General features: G+C 51.2%; 1 protein-coding gene across 5 annotated transcripts in view; it reads right to left on the minus strand.

Moving 5' to 3' along the window:
• COL23A1 (collagen type XXIII alpha 1 chain) overlaps positions 1 to 15,774 on the minus strand; it is a 278,632-nt gene that overhangs the window by 241,078 nt on the left and 21,780 nt on the right. For all 5 annotated transcript variants that reach the window (XM_037060883.1, XM_037060881.1, XM_037060882.1 and 2 more), the window contains exon 2: positions 14,220 to 14,286. In XM_037060883.1, the coding sequence (XP_036916778.1) occupies positions 14,220 to 14,286 (67 nt within the window). The remainder of the gene's footprint in view (positions 1 to 14,219; positions 14,287 to 15,774) is intronic.

Below are 15,774 nucleotides of genomic sequence, written 5' to 3' on the forward strand. Positions count from 1 at the left end.
CCAACGAACCAAGAGGGTAAGCAGAAATGCCCTTCTTTTCTCCAGAAGAGGCAACACAGGAAAAGTGTCCCTCTGTGCTGTCCTTGCTCCCCAAGCACACCCCCCGCCGGAAAAGTGACCTGTGTCTGAATTTCTCCCACCTCCAGGGGACCTAAGGGTAAATGCCAGATATTATTAGATGCTGACTGTATGCCAAAAATGTTGACAGGGTACACTGGGAGCGATGTTCCACAGACATTGATCTGAGTGTATTCTGAAATCAGTGCCATCAGGGGTGTAATGCTAACCCATTTTACAAACCAGGAGTCAGACGAGGAGGTGCCCGCGGTCGTGGCGATGGGGGGCACAGCTGCAATTCAGCAGCAGGCCCCCCTGCAGCCACACCCAGCCTCCCCACCCCCGTGGCCCCTTCGGCGCTGGCAGAAGCCCCTGGTGGAGGGATGGGCATGGGCTCCAGGCTCTCTAGGAGGACTCTCACTCCTGGGACCCTGAGTCTCAGGCACCAAGACAGTGGAAAGGGTCGGCATAGACACGAGACTGAGGCCTCTGCTTCGGGGCTGCCCACCCTGCCCTGCAGCCCTCAACCCTGGAGCTGCCCTGTGTGTGGTAGTGGAGCCTCTTCGGCAGCGGACCTTTGGCCCCCGTGAGTGCTTGAGTTTCTCCCACCACTTCTCCTTCAGTCTCCATCCACCTGACTAGTTGCTGGTACCGAAGGACGCGCATTTGTTCACCATCCTCTGGCCTCTCTTTGAATGACAGTGCAGACCCACAAGGCCGTCTGTCCGCCCTCAAGTCCATCTCCCGCACCGGCTCCACACCGGCTCTGTTCTGGCAGGGAGGAGGCTTGGAGCGAGCCAGATGAAGAGACGAAGGGAAAGAGGGGCATTTCTGTGTTTTCGGTCACAACCAATCCTAGCTGTACAACGTAGCAATGGCAGCTCTTTCTGTCCGGGACACCAGCTTCCACCAGCCGGACGAGGGCGGAAGGCGTGCTGAAGCCACCCGATGCCGGCATGGGGCTGTAGGTTCAAGGCAGAGGACGTCTGTGCCACCTCTCTGGGCTGCGGGTGGCCTGGCTTTCGGGTGGCACACGGGGCCTGTGTGAGGCCTGAGAGGAAACGCGGAGAGGCTGAGTGGACAGAAATGACCTGCAAAGAGAGGAGTCTGCAGGCGGGGCTCCCATGCTCAGGCCAGGGCAGTGCCGGGATCAGCACAGCTCCCAGGCCCTCCTCAGTTAGGCAACTCAGGGATCAGAACAGAAAGTGCAGGAAGTATTGGCTGCAAAGGGTGACAAGGCTTTTCGGGAAGACTATTTCCTAACCATTTCCTGGTAGGAAAACTTTTGACATAGAGTGACAGTACCCCAAGGCAAGCGGCCAGGACCGGAGCGGATTCCGGATTCTGGGGAAGGGACCGGGGTCAGGGCCAAACCAGATGCTAACGACTCACAATTGCTGGCCCTGGGGCCGGACGGGAACCCAGCAGAGCCCAGCCCAGGCCAGAGCCAAGTCTCAGATGATCCAGGAGAAAAAGTCACATGGGAAAAACATGGGCGAAACGGGAAGGGAGTCAGGACAGAGTCTCACAACAAGAAGGGGCTGACGCCCCATGAGTGGGCTCCTCCCACTGCAAGGAGAAGCAGCCCCCTGCAGGCCCACGGGCTCCTGGACTGTGTGGAACTCAGGAAGGGCAATGTCACCAAGGCAGCTTTATTTGCAGACGTTACTACGCCTTCTCTGTCACTGTCCCGTAAGAGACCTGTGACTGTTGCTCCACAAATCACCCCGACACATCTAGAAAGGGAGCCGGCGAAGCTGGTTCCCTAGATGAGGGCACAGTTAGTGTTCCCTTCCCTGGCCTCCACCTGGCGCTCACCGGAGGGGCTGGTAGGAGCTGGGCCCTTGCGGGTTGGGGGGGGGACTTCAGGGTTTCCCAGGCAGGAGGAGGGGAGGAAGGTGACAGGCGAGGGAAGCGACATCACCTGCAGTGTGGAATTGTTTGAGGGGTGCTCTGAGTGTGGTGGATTGGAGTGGAGGGGGCAATAAACTGTGCCTAGAGAGTGGGAAAGGTTCCCGGAAGGGGAGAGATTTGGGCTAGACTCGTCCGGTAAAAAGCCAGGAGAGGAGGCCTGGACACCCTGTGGAGCGGGGCGCGGCACGGAGACCTGCCTGGGCTGATACCCCTGCCCTCGGACGCGGTGGTGAGCCCGAGGCCCAGAGAAGCGCTCCAGTGACGGGATAATCGCAGCCACTGCCAGTCCTCCCACGTCGGTGGCTGCGAGCTACGTGGGTCACCCTGCCTGAGTGGGTCTGTCACCCCCGCTTGATCTGGCTCAGAGCCCACTTGTGCGGCCGTGAGTGACCCCCCGGGCGTCGGAACAGCAGCTGTACGACTGGGTCAGTTTTGTGGGAAAAGGAGAATCCTCGCAGCATCTACAGTGAAACCTCCCCGACGGGCTGTGGCCGGGAATGCCAGTGCAAGCACAGTGTGGCGGGGGTCTTTGGCCTGTCACCACGGCGGAGCTGGGAGACGTGTCTGGCCCTCATCAGCAGGACAAGAGCAGAGCGGGTGCCTCGGGCCTGGCTCTGCAGCTCAGGTTGTTGCCTCGGTCCCTCTCCATTCCTTCAGAGGTAAGCGCGGTGCAGACAAGGAGCAGGAGCGCTGTCTCCCTGGCGACAGCTGTGGCCAACCCCACTGACACTTTCCCCTTGAGGAAAGAGGAGAGGGTCCTGCCAGCTGAAACAGGCCCAACCTGTGACACGTGAGGTGACAGTTCCTTTCTCCCCAGCTCCTCTTCTCTTTCTCTATGCCCATGGAAAGGCCTCAAACATCGCCTGGCTGTACAGATTTTTATCTGTAATTTTGAAAGTATATTTTATTATGACCTTTCTTTGCGCTTAAAAATTAGCATGATCTTTTTGTACTTTAAAATCTGCCCCCAAATGATAGGATTGTATTTAATAATTCTACCTCTTTCTACTGCATGATGGCTAGTTACTTTTGTAGAGAAATCAGAAGCCACAAGCATATACATGCTTTCAATATGTTATTCAGTGTAACAGGTAACTTTTCTTCAGTCTCTTTTTTAATATAAAACTTTTACTAATAAAATATTTTGGAGCAAAAACAAAAAAGCCAGAAAGGGAGAGACATTTCCAGTCAAGGAATGACACAGGGGCTCTGAGTGGATGACTGAGACGGTCACCCGCTAGGGGAGGGGTGTCCAACCCGCAGCCCGCAGGCGGCGTGTGGCCCCACACGAAACCATAAATTTACTTAAAACATTATGAGATTTTTTCCCTGATTACATGTTGTAAGGTCACATAAAATACATATATGTGTGCTCCTGCTATGTGGACGCATGCGTGGCTTCAATGTTACGGTGGTGTGTGTCTTCCATGGTGTTCTCTTCCAAGCGATTATCAATAATATTTCAATCTCCCACTGCAACCCTAGGCCTTTATGTCATTTAGAAGTCAGGTAAAAACTCCCATCTGATTATTAAAGGTACTTCCACACCTTGGTGGCGCGTCACATGTTGCCTGCCACACTTTAGGGCCTCCCGCCTCGCCCGGTGTCGCAGCAAAGAGAGGGCTGTGGAAGGGCCCAAACCTTGCTTTTCATTTTCCTGTCGATTACTTTTCATAATAGAAGTAAATCAAGTCCCTAATCTATTATTATTTTTTAATCCCAGCTTGGCTGCTACAATGTCTCAAAAGGAAAATGAACCCCTCAAAAGAAAAATTATGGATGAAGGAAGATTGTGCTATGAAAAGTGGACAGATGACTACTTTTTTGTTGAGGCAAAGAGTAAGGCGCTCTGCTTAACTCGTAGGGAATTGGTGCAAGTTTTCAAAGACCATGCTTTGAAAAGGCATCACACCCAAAAATGTTCTGCCAAATTCAGTGCATACAAAGGGTTGTGTCCTAAGGACAAAATAGTGGAACTGGAAAAAAGTCTGTCTTCTCAACAAAAATTTTTTCAAAAAGTTACAATTCAGGAGGATTCCACTGCAAAAGCTAGTTATGCAGTAGCATATTTAATAGCAAAAACCGTCAAAGCTATTTACTGATGGTGAGCTTATTAAGCAATGTATAGAATGCATGGCGGATACAAGGTGCCCTGAGATAAAGGAGGATATTTCTAAAATCAGTTCGTCTCACCAGACTATAGCCGGGTGAACTGAAGAAACTAAAATCTGTCAAAGGCCGTTTGGAGAGTAAAGCTGCTAATTTCCAATGTTATGCTCTGGTGATGGATGGGAGCGCTGATGCTACACGTACGACCCAACCCGCCACTTTTAATAGAAGTATTGATGACGAATATAACGTCGTCACTGAAGAAGTGGCTTCTTTTGTGCCATTAAAAAGCACAACTAAATCAAGAGATTTACACGAAGCAGTAAAAATATGTTAAAGTGATTTTCTTTGTCCATTGTCAACACGTCTGGTACAGTCACTGGGGTGCCCTGGTGATGGTAGGGAAGAGAGAGGGACTTGTAGTAATAGAAGACGATGCAATTGCCCCCCAAAACTCACCTTTGCTGAAGTGTCATTGCAGGGCACATCAAGGAAATTTATGCATAAAAGCTTTAAAAACGCATAACATCATGCGAATCAACATCAAGACTGTGAATTTCGTAACAGCCAATTGGCAAGGTTGAATCACTGCCAATTCCAGGAATTCCTTCAGAGCATTTGATGTTGACTATGGCAAAATCATTTACTTTTTTGGAAGTAAGATGGCTCGGTGAAGGCCAAATGATGGAAAGATTTTATGACCTGCGACATGTTATCAAGTTATTTGTGGTATCGAGAAACAAATTTGTGCCACTGGAACTTAACCGTGAAAACTGGCTTACAGATTTAGCATTTTTGGTGGATTTAATCACTCATTTAAATGAGTTAAACATGCATCTTCAGGGTGAAAACCGGCTTATCAATACCATGTTTCAAACCAGAACAGCTTCCAAACCATTTCAGTTCTAAATGAAACTGAATTTGTGGCAAACTCAGATTAAGGCAAACAATTTCACGCATTTCAATGCATTGGCTAAACACGGTCCTGTGAATAGCGAAAAATATGCAGCTTTGCTTTTTGATTTGCTACAAGAACGTGAAAACAGATTTCAAGGTTTCGGGGAAAGTAATCCAAATTTTACTATGTTTGTGACTCCATCTTCAGTCGATATAAATATGCATTATCTGCCAGTTTTCAAACGGAATGCATAAAGCTGCAATCTGACATTCACCTTAGAGAAACATCTGATTGTGTGTCTCTACTGGACTTTATAGGCCCTGTCTTCCCAGAGACAAACACCCCTTGCTTCCCATCACACCTTATTCAGGTCTTCGCTATACGGCGGCGCCTACATGTGTGAGCAACAGTTTTCAAGAATGAAACACATTAAGGGTAGCACTGGAACCAGAACACCTGAAGGCGCCTTGAGAACTCACGGAGAACCGCAACCACTTCCATCAAACCCGATACTGATGCGCTGGCCTCTCAGATACAGTGTCAGTCATCCTACTGGTTTTATGTTGCCCTCTTTTCTTTCCCTTTTATCATAAAAATATTTTTAAAAATCAATGACATGTTATTACTTAGATATGTGCCTTTTCTACATTAGTGATCGCAAACTTGGGACCTGCTCGATGATTTTAAAAGATGATCAAAAGGGCTGCTGCATAATTAGGGTTATTATGTGAGGGCTTTTTTGCTTATCTGTGGTGGCAGGTATCACAGAAATTATGCATGGGACTTTTTTTTGGCTCACCAGTTTTTGTTAGTGTTTGTGTATCTAATGTGTGGCTGGAGACGACTCTTCTTCCAGTGTGGCCCAGAGACCCCTAAAGGTTGGACACCCCTGCACCAGGACGTAGGAAGGTGACATGGTTTAAGAAACGGGTCAAGAGGAAAGCAGGAAATAGACTGAGGAATGTCGATGCCCAGAGTGTGCACTCGATCCTGAAGGCCATGGAGAACCACGGGGGAGGGGGCTTTTAGCAGGAGCATGACTTTGCCCCGAGGCGTGGAAGGGCGGAAGGGTGAAGAAGGCAGTGGCGGTGGGACCACAGAGGGAGGGCTCAGTCAGGACATGAAAGACAGGATAAGAGAACTAAGGGGCTGGAGAGACGAGGGGGAAGGAGAGAGACCCCCAAGAGAAGTAACAGGAAGGTAAGTGTGATAACCAATTGCATTTGTCACCTGAACCCTGGTGCCCAGGTAAGTGGAAAAACACTATTCTGGGTGTTTTTGTGAGGATTTCTGAGGTGAGATTAACACGCAAATAGGTGGGTTTAGACTACAGCAGCTTGTCTGCCACAGTGTGGGGGGACCTCGTCTATTCAGCTGAAGGCCTGAAGAGAACAGAGAGAATTCCCAAATGAGGGAGGGTTCTCTGGCAGCCCGCCTGGGACTTGCCCTGCGGCATCAGCCCTTCCACGGTCCACAGCACACGCCCTGTGCCCTTCGGACTCAAACCGGAAACCTGCTGTCCTGGTCTCCAGCTCGCTGACTCACCCTGAAGATTTTGGACTTGCCAGCTTCCATAGTCCTGTGAACCAATGGCTTATAATAAATCACTTTTTATATACAGTATCTTGATAAAGATACATAGATATATAAAAACATATGTCTCTTCATAAAGATGATCTATAACCTATATATGATACTGGTTCTATTTCCGTGGAGAACCCTGACTAACACAGTAACGAGCAGAGGTTTGACAGGGGGCAAGTGCCTCAGCCTGCTGTTGTCTTCATGACCCCCTGACACACATGTGTCCAGGGTCAATAGTCACGAGCGCCTGCTCTGGGCCAGGCCCTGGGCCGCCACCTCCACCGTTATTGTGTCATTTAATCCAGGAACTGCCTGGGGACCTCCTCTCAGACGTCACAGAGTCATATTGAAATGAACAGGTCAGGACAAACTCCTCACCCTTTTCTCCACCCCCATTAGAGTAAATGGCACTAAAGTGCTGCCCAGATCAAAAGTCTGAGTGTCGTCCAGGAATCGAGGGTCATCTCTCTCCCTCCTTCCCTCCTACCAGTCCTGCTCCAAGTCTCACCAACGCAACATTAAAATACGGGTCCACCTCGCCCACGTCTTCCACGGCCTCCACCACCACACCCTCGGCCAAAGTGCTCAGACAGTCACAGGAGCCTCCTCCCCGGCCTCCTCAGTTCTTCCTCTCAGGCGCTTCTGCAAGTCCACTCCATTCTGCATCAGCCAGAGCTTTGAAACCCTAAACTGGACCACGTCACTTCCCCATTTTCAACGCAGCCATAATCTCCCACTGCTTTTTGGATGAAGGCCCTGACCCACTGCGGCCACACGGTCTCCTCATGCCTCCTCCCGCTGGCTCCAGACACTGACCCCCTCCACCTCCCAGATGACACCCCACCCTCCTGGAGGCCTCAGAGCCAACTTGCTGTTCTGGGGGCACCGGAGCCAGGTTTGGATGCCTGGCTTCTCATCACGCAGACCCCAGTATCAGCGTCCTCTCCCCACAGAAGCCCCCCGACCTCCCTTCCTGAAGAAGCTCTGAACACTGGCACCCCTTTAGCCCTGTCCTGGAGGACCCTGTCTGCGCCTGCTAGCATCCGGTCCACAGTCCTTGCTTCTTTGCTGCACTGCCTGTCTCAGGTGCTGCCTCCTCGACCCCACCTCAGATGCCTGGGATGCGGATTCCACAAGAATGCAGGCTTTGTTCTGGTCACCACTGTCCCCCCCCCAAAACATAACAGTAAATATTTCTGAGTGAAGAATAAAAACTATGCTTGGGGTTATTGCACCATTTATTAAAGTCGAGTTCACTGAAGCCCAGAGACGCTAAATAATATGCCTTAGGTCACACAGCTCTAACAAGCAGATGCAAGTCTCAAATCTGGGCCTGTCTTATTCCAGAGACCTGCTTCCTCTTACCTCTCAGCTCTAAGGGGTCCTGTAGAAACAGTGTTTAATAAATACAAACACTTTTGGAACATCCGTAAGAGTCAGGTATCCTGCTGAGGGGATGGTGGACATGGACTTGGAGGGGGCTGTCCCCCAGGGGACTAGCATAGTCCAGGAGGTGGGCTGTGTAGGGGTGCGGTCCAGGAAGACACCTGGACAGGCCTGTGGCCAGAACGGGGCTGGAAACAGAAATCATCCATTTTTCAGGTGAATATCTTTTAGCTGCTTCGCTTGTTGTTCTGGAATATGCTGGTAATGCATGCTCATTGAAAGCAAATTCAGAAAATGCAAAAAAGACAAAAAATGGCCACTTATAATGCAGTCACGCACTGTTCACATGGTGATATTATTTTGCTTTAAAATCAGTTTTTTCCCCACTGTTGAAAGGCTCTGGCCATCTTTCCTGCATGAAGTTCTCTGTGTGTTCTTTCCAAAGTTTTTGCTACTAGAAACGATGCTCTAATAAACATCAGTGCCCAAGCACCTTTGCATGACTGTCAGACAATCTGAAGAAACCAGAAGTGGATCCCTGGCCGGGTAGCTCAGTTGCTTAGAGCATTGTCCCCACACGCCAAGGGTGCAGGTTCAATCCCGTCAGGGCACATACACGGATCCGCCAATGAATGCCTAAAACAGCAAATCAATGTGTCTCTCCCCCACTCCCCACCGATTCATCTCTCTTAAACAAGCAAACAAATAGCCCTGGCTGGTGTAGCTCAGTGGATTGAGCACGGGCCTGCGAACCACAGGATCGCAGTTCGAATCCCAGTCAGGGCACGTTCCTGGGTTGCAGGCCAGTTCCCAGCAGGGGACTCACAAGAGGCAACCATACATTGATATTTCTCTCCTTCCCTTCCCCTCTAAAGATAAATAAATAAAATTAAAAAAATAAAATAAGTTAATTTAAAAAAAAACTAAAAAAATCTCTCTAAAACAAGCAAACAAACAAACCTAGGAGTGGAAATGCTGGAAGTTTGTGCTTTTTAAATCTTTGTTTAGATGCCAAATGCTCCAGAAAGACTGAATTTAAACTTTATTTATCTGATTGCTGAAATCTGGTATCTCAATTTATTGGGCCTTGCTGCAATTATTCGTGACAGGGACCATCTGTGAAGTGCCCGGAGCAACGCCTGGTGCAGAACGGGTGATCTGTAGGTGTTCGCTGAGGGAAAATGTCACCGCTCGTATTTTTCTGTCGGGGACTCCCATGTCCATACCCTTTGTCCATGCTTCCATGAAAATATCTGGCTTTTCCTTGTTCTATTGCAAGAACACTCTACCTGCATAGTTAATATCTGCATGAATATTAACTATGTCTTTGAACTACCTGCATTGAACTTTGTGTTTCACTGCCCTTGATCTGAACTTCTGTGTGCTTTCTAGTAAATTCTAAAAATGTTAATTATTCTCTTCAATTCCCGCTGGAATTCCATAGAATGTAATGAATATAGTGGGCTCCCTCTGGTGGTCATGAGAAAATCCCCAAATCCTAGTGGTCAGTACATAGTTAAACCTTGAGGCTCTCATTAACAGGACACGGTACATTTTATAATTAATAGATTCCGAATGGCTAGACGATGGCTTAAGAGACAACTTCTAATTATTTGCTTCCATTCATCAGTGGGTTTGCAAAGTGGTTCCAAAGGCCACTGTCCAAAACCACGCTCACCGTCCGGCCTGCCAAGTCCCTGTTTGGAGATTTCCTGTGTCTGCCCAGGGCATCACCCCCCACCTGCCCCACCCCACCACCCCCGGGGCTTGCAGCTCTGGGCGCTCTGTCCGCCCCCTCGCCCATGCGTCCTGTTGGGGACTTCTGTCCACCACATGGTCCAGGGCCTGTTGCAGTTGCTCCCTGCTGTCAGTCCTCATGGCCCTCATTCAAGGTCTCATGACCTCCCCTCCGGTGAAGTCATTCTGCAGACACTCACCACTCTTTCTTCACGTGCCCAGCACCATTCTAGGCCCGGGGGTGTGGCAGGTGACAGGACAAGACCGTCCCCACCCTGGGCATCCCCTCAGTGCACTGCTCTCCTGGCCTAAACCAGTAGTCCAGGCAGCTCTCCAAGCTGCTTCTGGAGTCCTCCTCCGAAAGCTGACCTCTGCCCACACTCCTTCAGCCTGGCCCCCCAGAAAAAAACCCTCTGTTCATAACCCATGCTCATGTCCCACCAAACAGAGCTGCTGGCCACTCCCAGGGCTCCCCTCTGTCTCTGCACGGGAGCGGGGCCTCATGGGATGAGTTCTGCATTCCTGCTAGTGAAGATGTCAGCCAGTCTTCAAAACCCTGTCCAGCTGTCATCCCCCCTGCCTAGGTCCCCTGTCTGAGGTGGTCTCTCCCTTCTTTCAGTCTCCGCAGGACTTTTCCTTCCAACTCTTTGCATTCTCAACACATTATATTTCTCCTGCCCGGGCTGTTGTCCCCAAAGCTGGATCTGCAGTCCCTCTCACAGGCTCCCTCTGACAGCTGGAGTCAGCACTGCCCCCCGGACGCCCACAGAGCAGGTGGGAAGCGATGGAAGAGTGAACAACTGAGTGAATGAATGAAGGAAAACCATCTCTGTGCAGTAGAGGGGAACTGAGACCATTCTCCAGAGAACTCTAGCCTCCTCCCAAAATCAGACACACCAACTATGTCCTTTGACTTTGTGCGGCCTTACCTGGACAGCCTAACCGCCATTAAGCTATTTACATTTACCATCAACTTAAGTCAACTGAAGTTTGTGATAAAAATGTATCCCTTAAAAAAATTCTACATCTAGGAAACAATTGAAAGTGGATACCAACTTCCTTCTTCAGAGTATTGGAACACACACCCCCTTCACTCAGCTCTTTCCAAAGCCAACAACTGAATACACAGGCTGAATGTAGTAGCTTCCACCATGTCCGCCAGGCGTTCGGCAACGCCTCCCCCAGGCTGGCGATGGGTGGCAGGGTCTGTGTCCTCCTAGGTAGACTTTCACGCCTCAGCTCAGGCTGCCAAACGCCTTCCAGAACGGTGAGGCTTCCACTGATGTCTCTGCTCATTCATTCCTGGAGGCTTGCCCTCCACAGTGGGCACCGAGCACGCACGCCATTTGGAAACCACACCCACTGTCTCTGGCCTGTCACACAAGGACGTAAAAAAGGCACAACGGGGAAACGAAGAGAATCCCCACTGTGACAGAAGTCCCGAGTACTTCCAGGCGGTCGAGCCTGGTGAGACACCAGTGTGGGCAGCATGGAGGGGCGGTCGCCCTGGGCTGTGCGCATGGCCTCGGGGGCTGGCAGTGTCTGACAGGAGTTCCCAGAAGCTCGGTGTCTCTTCCTTTCTGGTTCCACCCATTTCTCTTCCTCTGCCACCAGCCTTTTCCCACCCACGTCCCACAAGGTCATGACGGATGACGGAATGAGCCTTCCACAAGGTTTGGGATGACGGAAATTCATCTTCTCCAGTTCTGAAGGTCAGAACCCAAAATCAAGGTCTCGGTAGGCGGGTGCTCTGGAGGCGCCAGGGGAGAAAGAATCCCTTCCACGCCCCTCCAGCCCCTGCCGGGGAAGGGACAGGGGTGGAGGGTGGGGGTGGGAGGGGCGGCACTCAGTCCTCAGAGTCCTGGCCCTGTCGGATGGCCGCTGCCCAGGCCGTCCCCTCTGTGTGTCTCTGTGTCTCTGTGTCTCAAATCTGTCCCTTCTGTATCTTATAAGAACATCCATCATTGAGTTTAGGGCCCAGCCTAAATCCTGGATGACCTTATCTCAAGATCCTGAACTTAATTATATCTGCAAAGACTTTATTTGCAAATATGGCCTCATTTATAAGTATGGGGGTGTTGGGACTGGGACACACCTTTAGGGGGACACAATTCAACCTGCTACACCATTTTATAGATGAGGGGTGCAAGGCTCAAGGGCCCTTCCTTTGTTCAAGGTCACAGGACTGCGGCAGGGCCCAGCCCTGCCAGCCCTCCCTCCCGCCACGGATGGGGCAGGGGCAGCTGCCGGCCCCTCCCCTCAGCTTCCAGGCTCCCACTCAGCACCGCTTCACAATGGGCAGCACACAAGAAGAGCCCCCACCCCTTCCCTGGCCTCCATATCTGTCTGCTGCATTCTAGGATCTGACAAAAGATTACAGTGTCCCCCGGGCGTGGGAAGGAGCCAGGCAGGGGGATCTGCGGGCATCTCAAATCAGATGGGGACCCACGCGGCCGAGGGTGGTCTACGTGTGTCTGGACTCCAAGAGCCCGCGGGCAGATCAGAGCCAGGGAGACCGGGAATGAGTCAAGGCTTCTGGGGTCGGAGAAAAGGCCTCTGTTGGAGAACATGCCAGTCTTCGGGCTTTCACATCAATTAGGGCCCTGGCCCAAAGGGCTCCAGTGAGTCCTCCAGCTCCAAGCGGCAGGAGAGAAAGTGCAGCCAGCGTGGGCACGAGGCCCGGGCATACGCCCCACAGATGCCGGGGTGGCTGGACGGCAGCAGCCCAGTGCTGACCGCCAGCAGGGCCCCTCCCCTTGGAGAGCAGGGGAGGTCCCCATCCCCTTGTCAGTGGGGCTGCAGGTTCTGGCCAGCCTTTCAGTCTCCGTGGTCTTCCCTGAGACCCTCTTAGAGTGTCCCTTTGTGGTTGGGGACCCCCCAGGGAAGATGGGCTTTGACCTGTTCTTTCTCTGCAACTTCAAAACCAGTCTCCAGAGCCCATGCCTATAACATGGTCACCGTATTTTGGTGAAGAACCTTGCAGTTACTAAGTGGCAGACTGAGGTCTGGACTTGGCTTGGATTTAGTCAGGGCTCCAGGCCCCCTCCCTGCCTCCTTGTCCCTGTCCATCTGTCACCTGTATTCGGGACTTTCAAACTTCCAACCAGCCCCCCATGGCAACACACCCAGCTCACGCCGCCACCCAGGCTATGCCTGTAAGTAGATGCAGCTGAAACAAACTTCCCTCCAAGAGTTTGCATTCGAGTCTACGGTCGTTCAAAACTTCACAGTGATGCTGTAACCCACAGAACTGATTTCACATCTTACAAATGCGCTGTGCCTCCCAGTTTAAAAGATTTTTATTCACATAACACATGTGAATTTACATCCCTACGATACTGAGAAAGAAGGAAGGGGAAACAAAGAGGAATTGTGCTCATTTCAATACGTTTTGCAGATCATCCAAAAAGTCATTTTTGGGGGGTCTGGATTTTCTCTCCACTGAAGTCAACTTCTGGTTTACTGAACAAGTACCGACGCCTTCACTTGTCACATCCTTTTCCCTCCCGTCAAAACCTTGGAGGTGCTACTATTGAAAGTTAGCTCAAGCTGGACCATCAAACCCTCTCCTGCTGGGCCCCCAGGGACCCGGGGGGCCTCACAGCAGGAGGGGCACCTTTGCAGACATCAGGGTGGCTCCCAACCTGGAGACACCGGTTATCAGTGAGCTCAGTTTCTGGACCCGAGAAGGAGATTGGAAATGCCAGGCGACTTGACTACTGGCAGGCGTGACAGTGAGGACAAGGGCCACTGGGTTCAGCTGTTCGGTCACCTCGTCCAACATGGAGAGAAGTCTGGGAAGTGTTATGACCTTCCACCTATTCACTGGTGTACGCACCACCCTACGAGGGGCTAATACGTACCCTAAAGCCACATGCCGAAGTTCTCAGTCATCGCCTGTGCAGAGCGCCCATGAGGACCATGGGAAGCCCTGATGTGAGCCGGGATCCAGCCACGTGGGTTAGGGATCAACACCTCCTGGCTCTATTCACAGCCACACTGGTCTACACCACCAACCCCCTCAGAGAGTCAGGATTATTTGAATAATTCAGACCATGTTTCCTGCTCCCTTCTTCTACCCAGACTGAAAGATGAGAAAACAAACAAACAAACAAAAATGATTTGGGCACATTATCACCCCCACTCCCCAAAGTCTGAAATAGAGTCAGTCAATGTGCCGTGCGCCCCGTGGCTGCCTCGCGCCTGTGTCTCCATCTTCACTGTGGGCAGGTGGGCTCCTCCCCAGCCTCTGAGCCTCTATTTCAAGCCGTCTCTAGTTGTTCTCAACTTCCCCCACCAACATCACCACCCCCATCAAACCGAGGCCGTCAATCTTGCTGGATCTCTGACGACTGCCGTGTCTGCCAGGGAACATGTGGGCAGAAAGGCCCCAGGATGGGCCACCAGGAAAAACAGACAGCCTGAGACCACGGTGACAACCGTGACCATGTCCTCGGCAGTTTTGAGCAGACAGACGGGAGGAAAGACAGGTGCACAAAAGTCAGAGGCCTGCGAGGACCAAACGCTCACTTACCCTGGGAACAGACGCATTCAGCTGGCGCTTCCCGAACGGTCCGGAGCTTGACGAGTCCCTCCAACTTCTGAACCAGGAAGAAAAGGGGGGAGAAAACAGAGAGGATGAGTTGGAGAGCACAGAGAGGTAAACGTGGAAAACTCAGCAAAAATCAGCGTATCGAAACGATAACTCGATGGTGGCGGGGGTATTTTTGAAAACATTTTTTAAAGGGTAGAATTCCATTCTACACAATTTGGGGATGAGGGGAGAAACAAAAGGAAGCACTGAGCAATTATTTGGGAATCCCTGAAAAGAAGGCGGCAGGTTTCTGCTTTGCTTCGACATCTTCGAACACGAATCAAGGAAAGCCACAGTGAAGGCGCGGTCGGTGTGGGCCCCGGGAAGTCGGGGCAGAGCAGGCGGGAGGGGTCCTGGGAGCAGCTTTGGCATCCAGCTCACCCACCAGCCTGCCCGCTGGAAGCCCGGGCCCCCAGCCCGCAGCCCCTCCCAGCCCGTTGCTGCAGGGGTTGGGGGGGGGCGTGCGCCGAGCTCAGACCCCTGTCCCAGCCCGGCCCACCCTCACCACACCTTCTTTTCTTCTTTCCTGTGGGGAGGCTTGGCCCCGACGATTTTGTTTCATGCAGTTCAACAAGCATCTCCACACGTGCCTAGCCCTGTGCTCGTGGGTGAGGGGGAAAGAATGACTACAGAACTCACGTGAGAAGTCACAGCCCCACCATTATACCTCACAGAACAACTCTGGCACCACCCCTGCCCGGTCTGACCCTTGGAGTGACCCCTGAGGCCCACATTAGTGTCCCTTCCTCTGAGGAGACACAGGTGCAAAGAGGAGAAGAAGAAGGAGAAGAAGAAGAGGAGGAAGAAGAGAGTATTTCTAAATCCCAAGTCTAGGTTTAGGGATCGAGGCAACTGGCCGGTAACCCCAAACTAGCCCAGGCTTGAGTACTGACAAGAATATGCAGCAGCGTACAGGGGCCCACAGAAGTAAGGCCAGCTTGAGCATGGTTGCTAGGGTAATCATATGTGTGTAATCATTTATAGTTTTAATTTGAACATTTCACCTGAAATGTCATATGGCGAGCTTGAGTGTGATTTTGTTATGTTACGTAATTAATTACATGCTTATGATTTTGTAATAAAAAGGGGTATTTTTTGTGATGGATCCTATATTAACCTTTCTCTAGAAAAAAAAAACGCCCCGGCGGGCGTAGCTCAGTGGATTGAGCACGGGCCTGCGAACCCTGAGTGACCCCTGTCACTTTATTTCAAACCACATGATCGCGGTTCGATTCCCAGTCAGGCCACATGCCTGGGTTGCAGGCCACTTCCCAGCAGGGGACTCACGAGAGGCAACCATACATTGATATTTCTCTCTCTCCTTCCCTTCCTCTCTAAAGATAAATAAAAAAGATCTTTAAAAAAAAACAACCAACAAAAACTCCAAAACCTCACTAAAAGTAAAACAAAGCAAATCCCAAGTGTGTTAGTTAACCTGAGTGAAAAATGCACTGTGATGCGCAGAACTGGCACGTCAGTTCCAAACGTAAACATG

Source organism: Sturnira hondurensis, unplaced genomic scaffold (genome assembly GCF_014824575.4).
Source record: "Sturnira hondurensis isolate 20B ecotype Veracruz unplaced genomic scaffold, ASM1482457v3 Scaffold0012984, whole genome shotgun sequence".
Lineage (NCBI taxonomy): Eukaryota > Metazoa > Chordata > Mammalia > Chiroptera > Phyllostomidae > Sturnira > Sturnira hondurensis.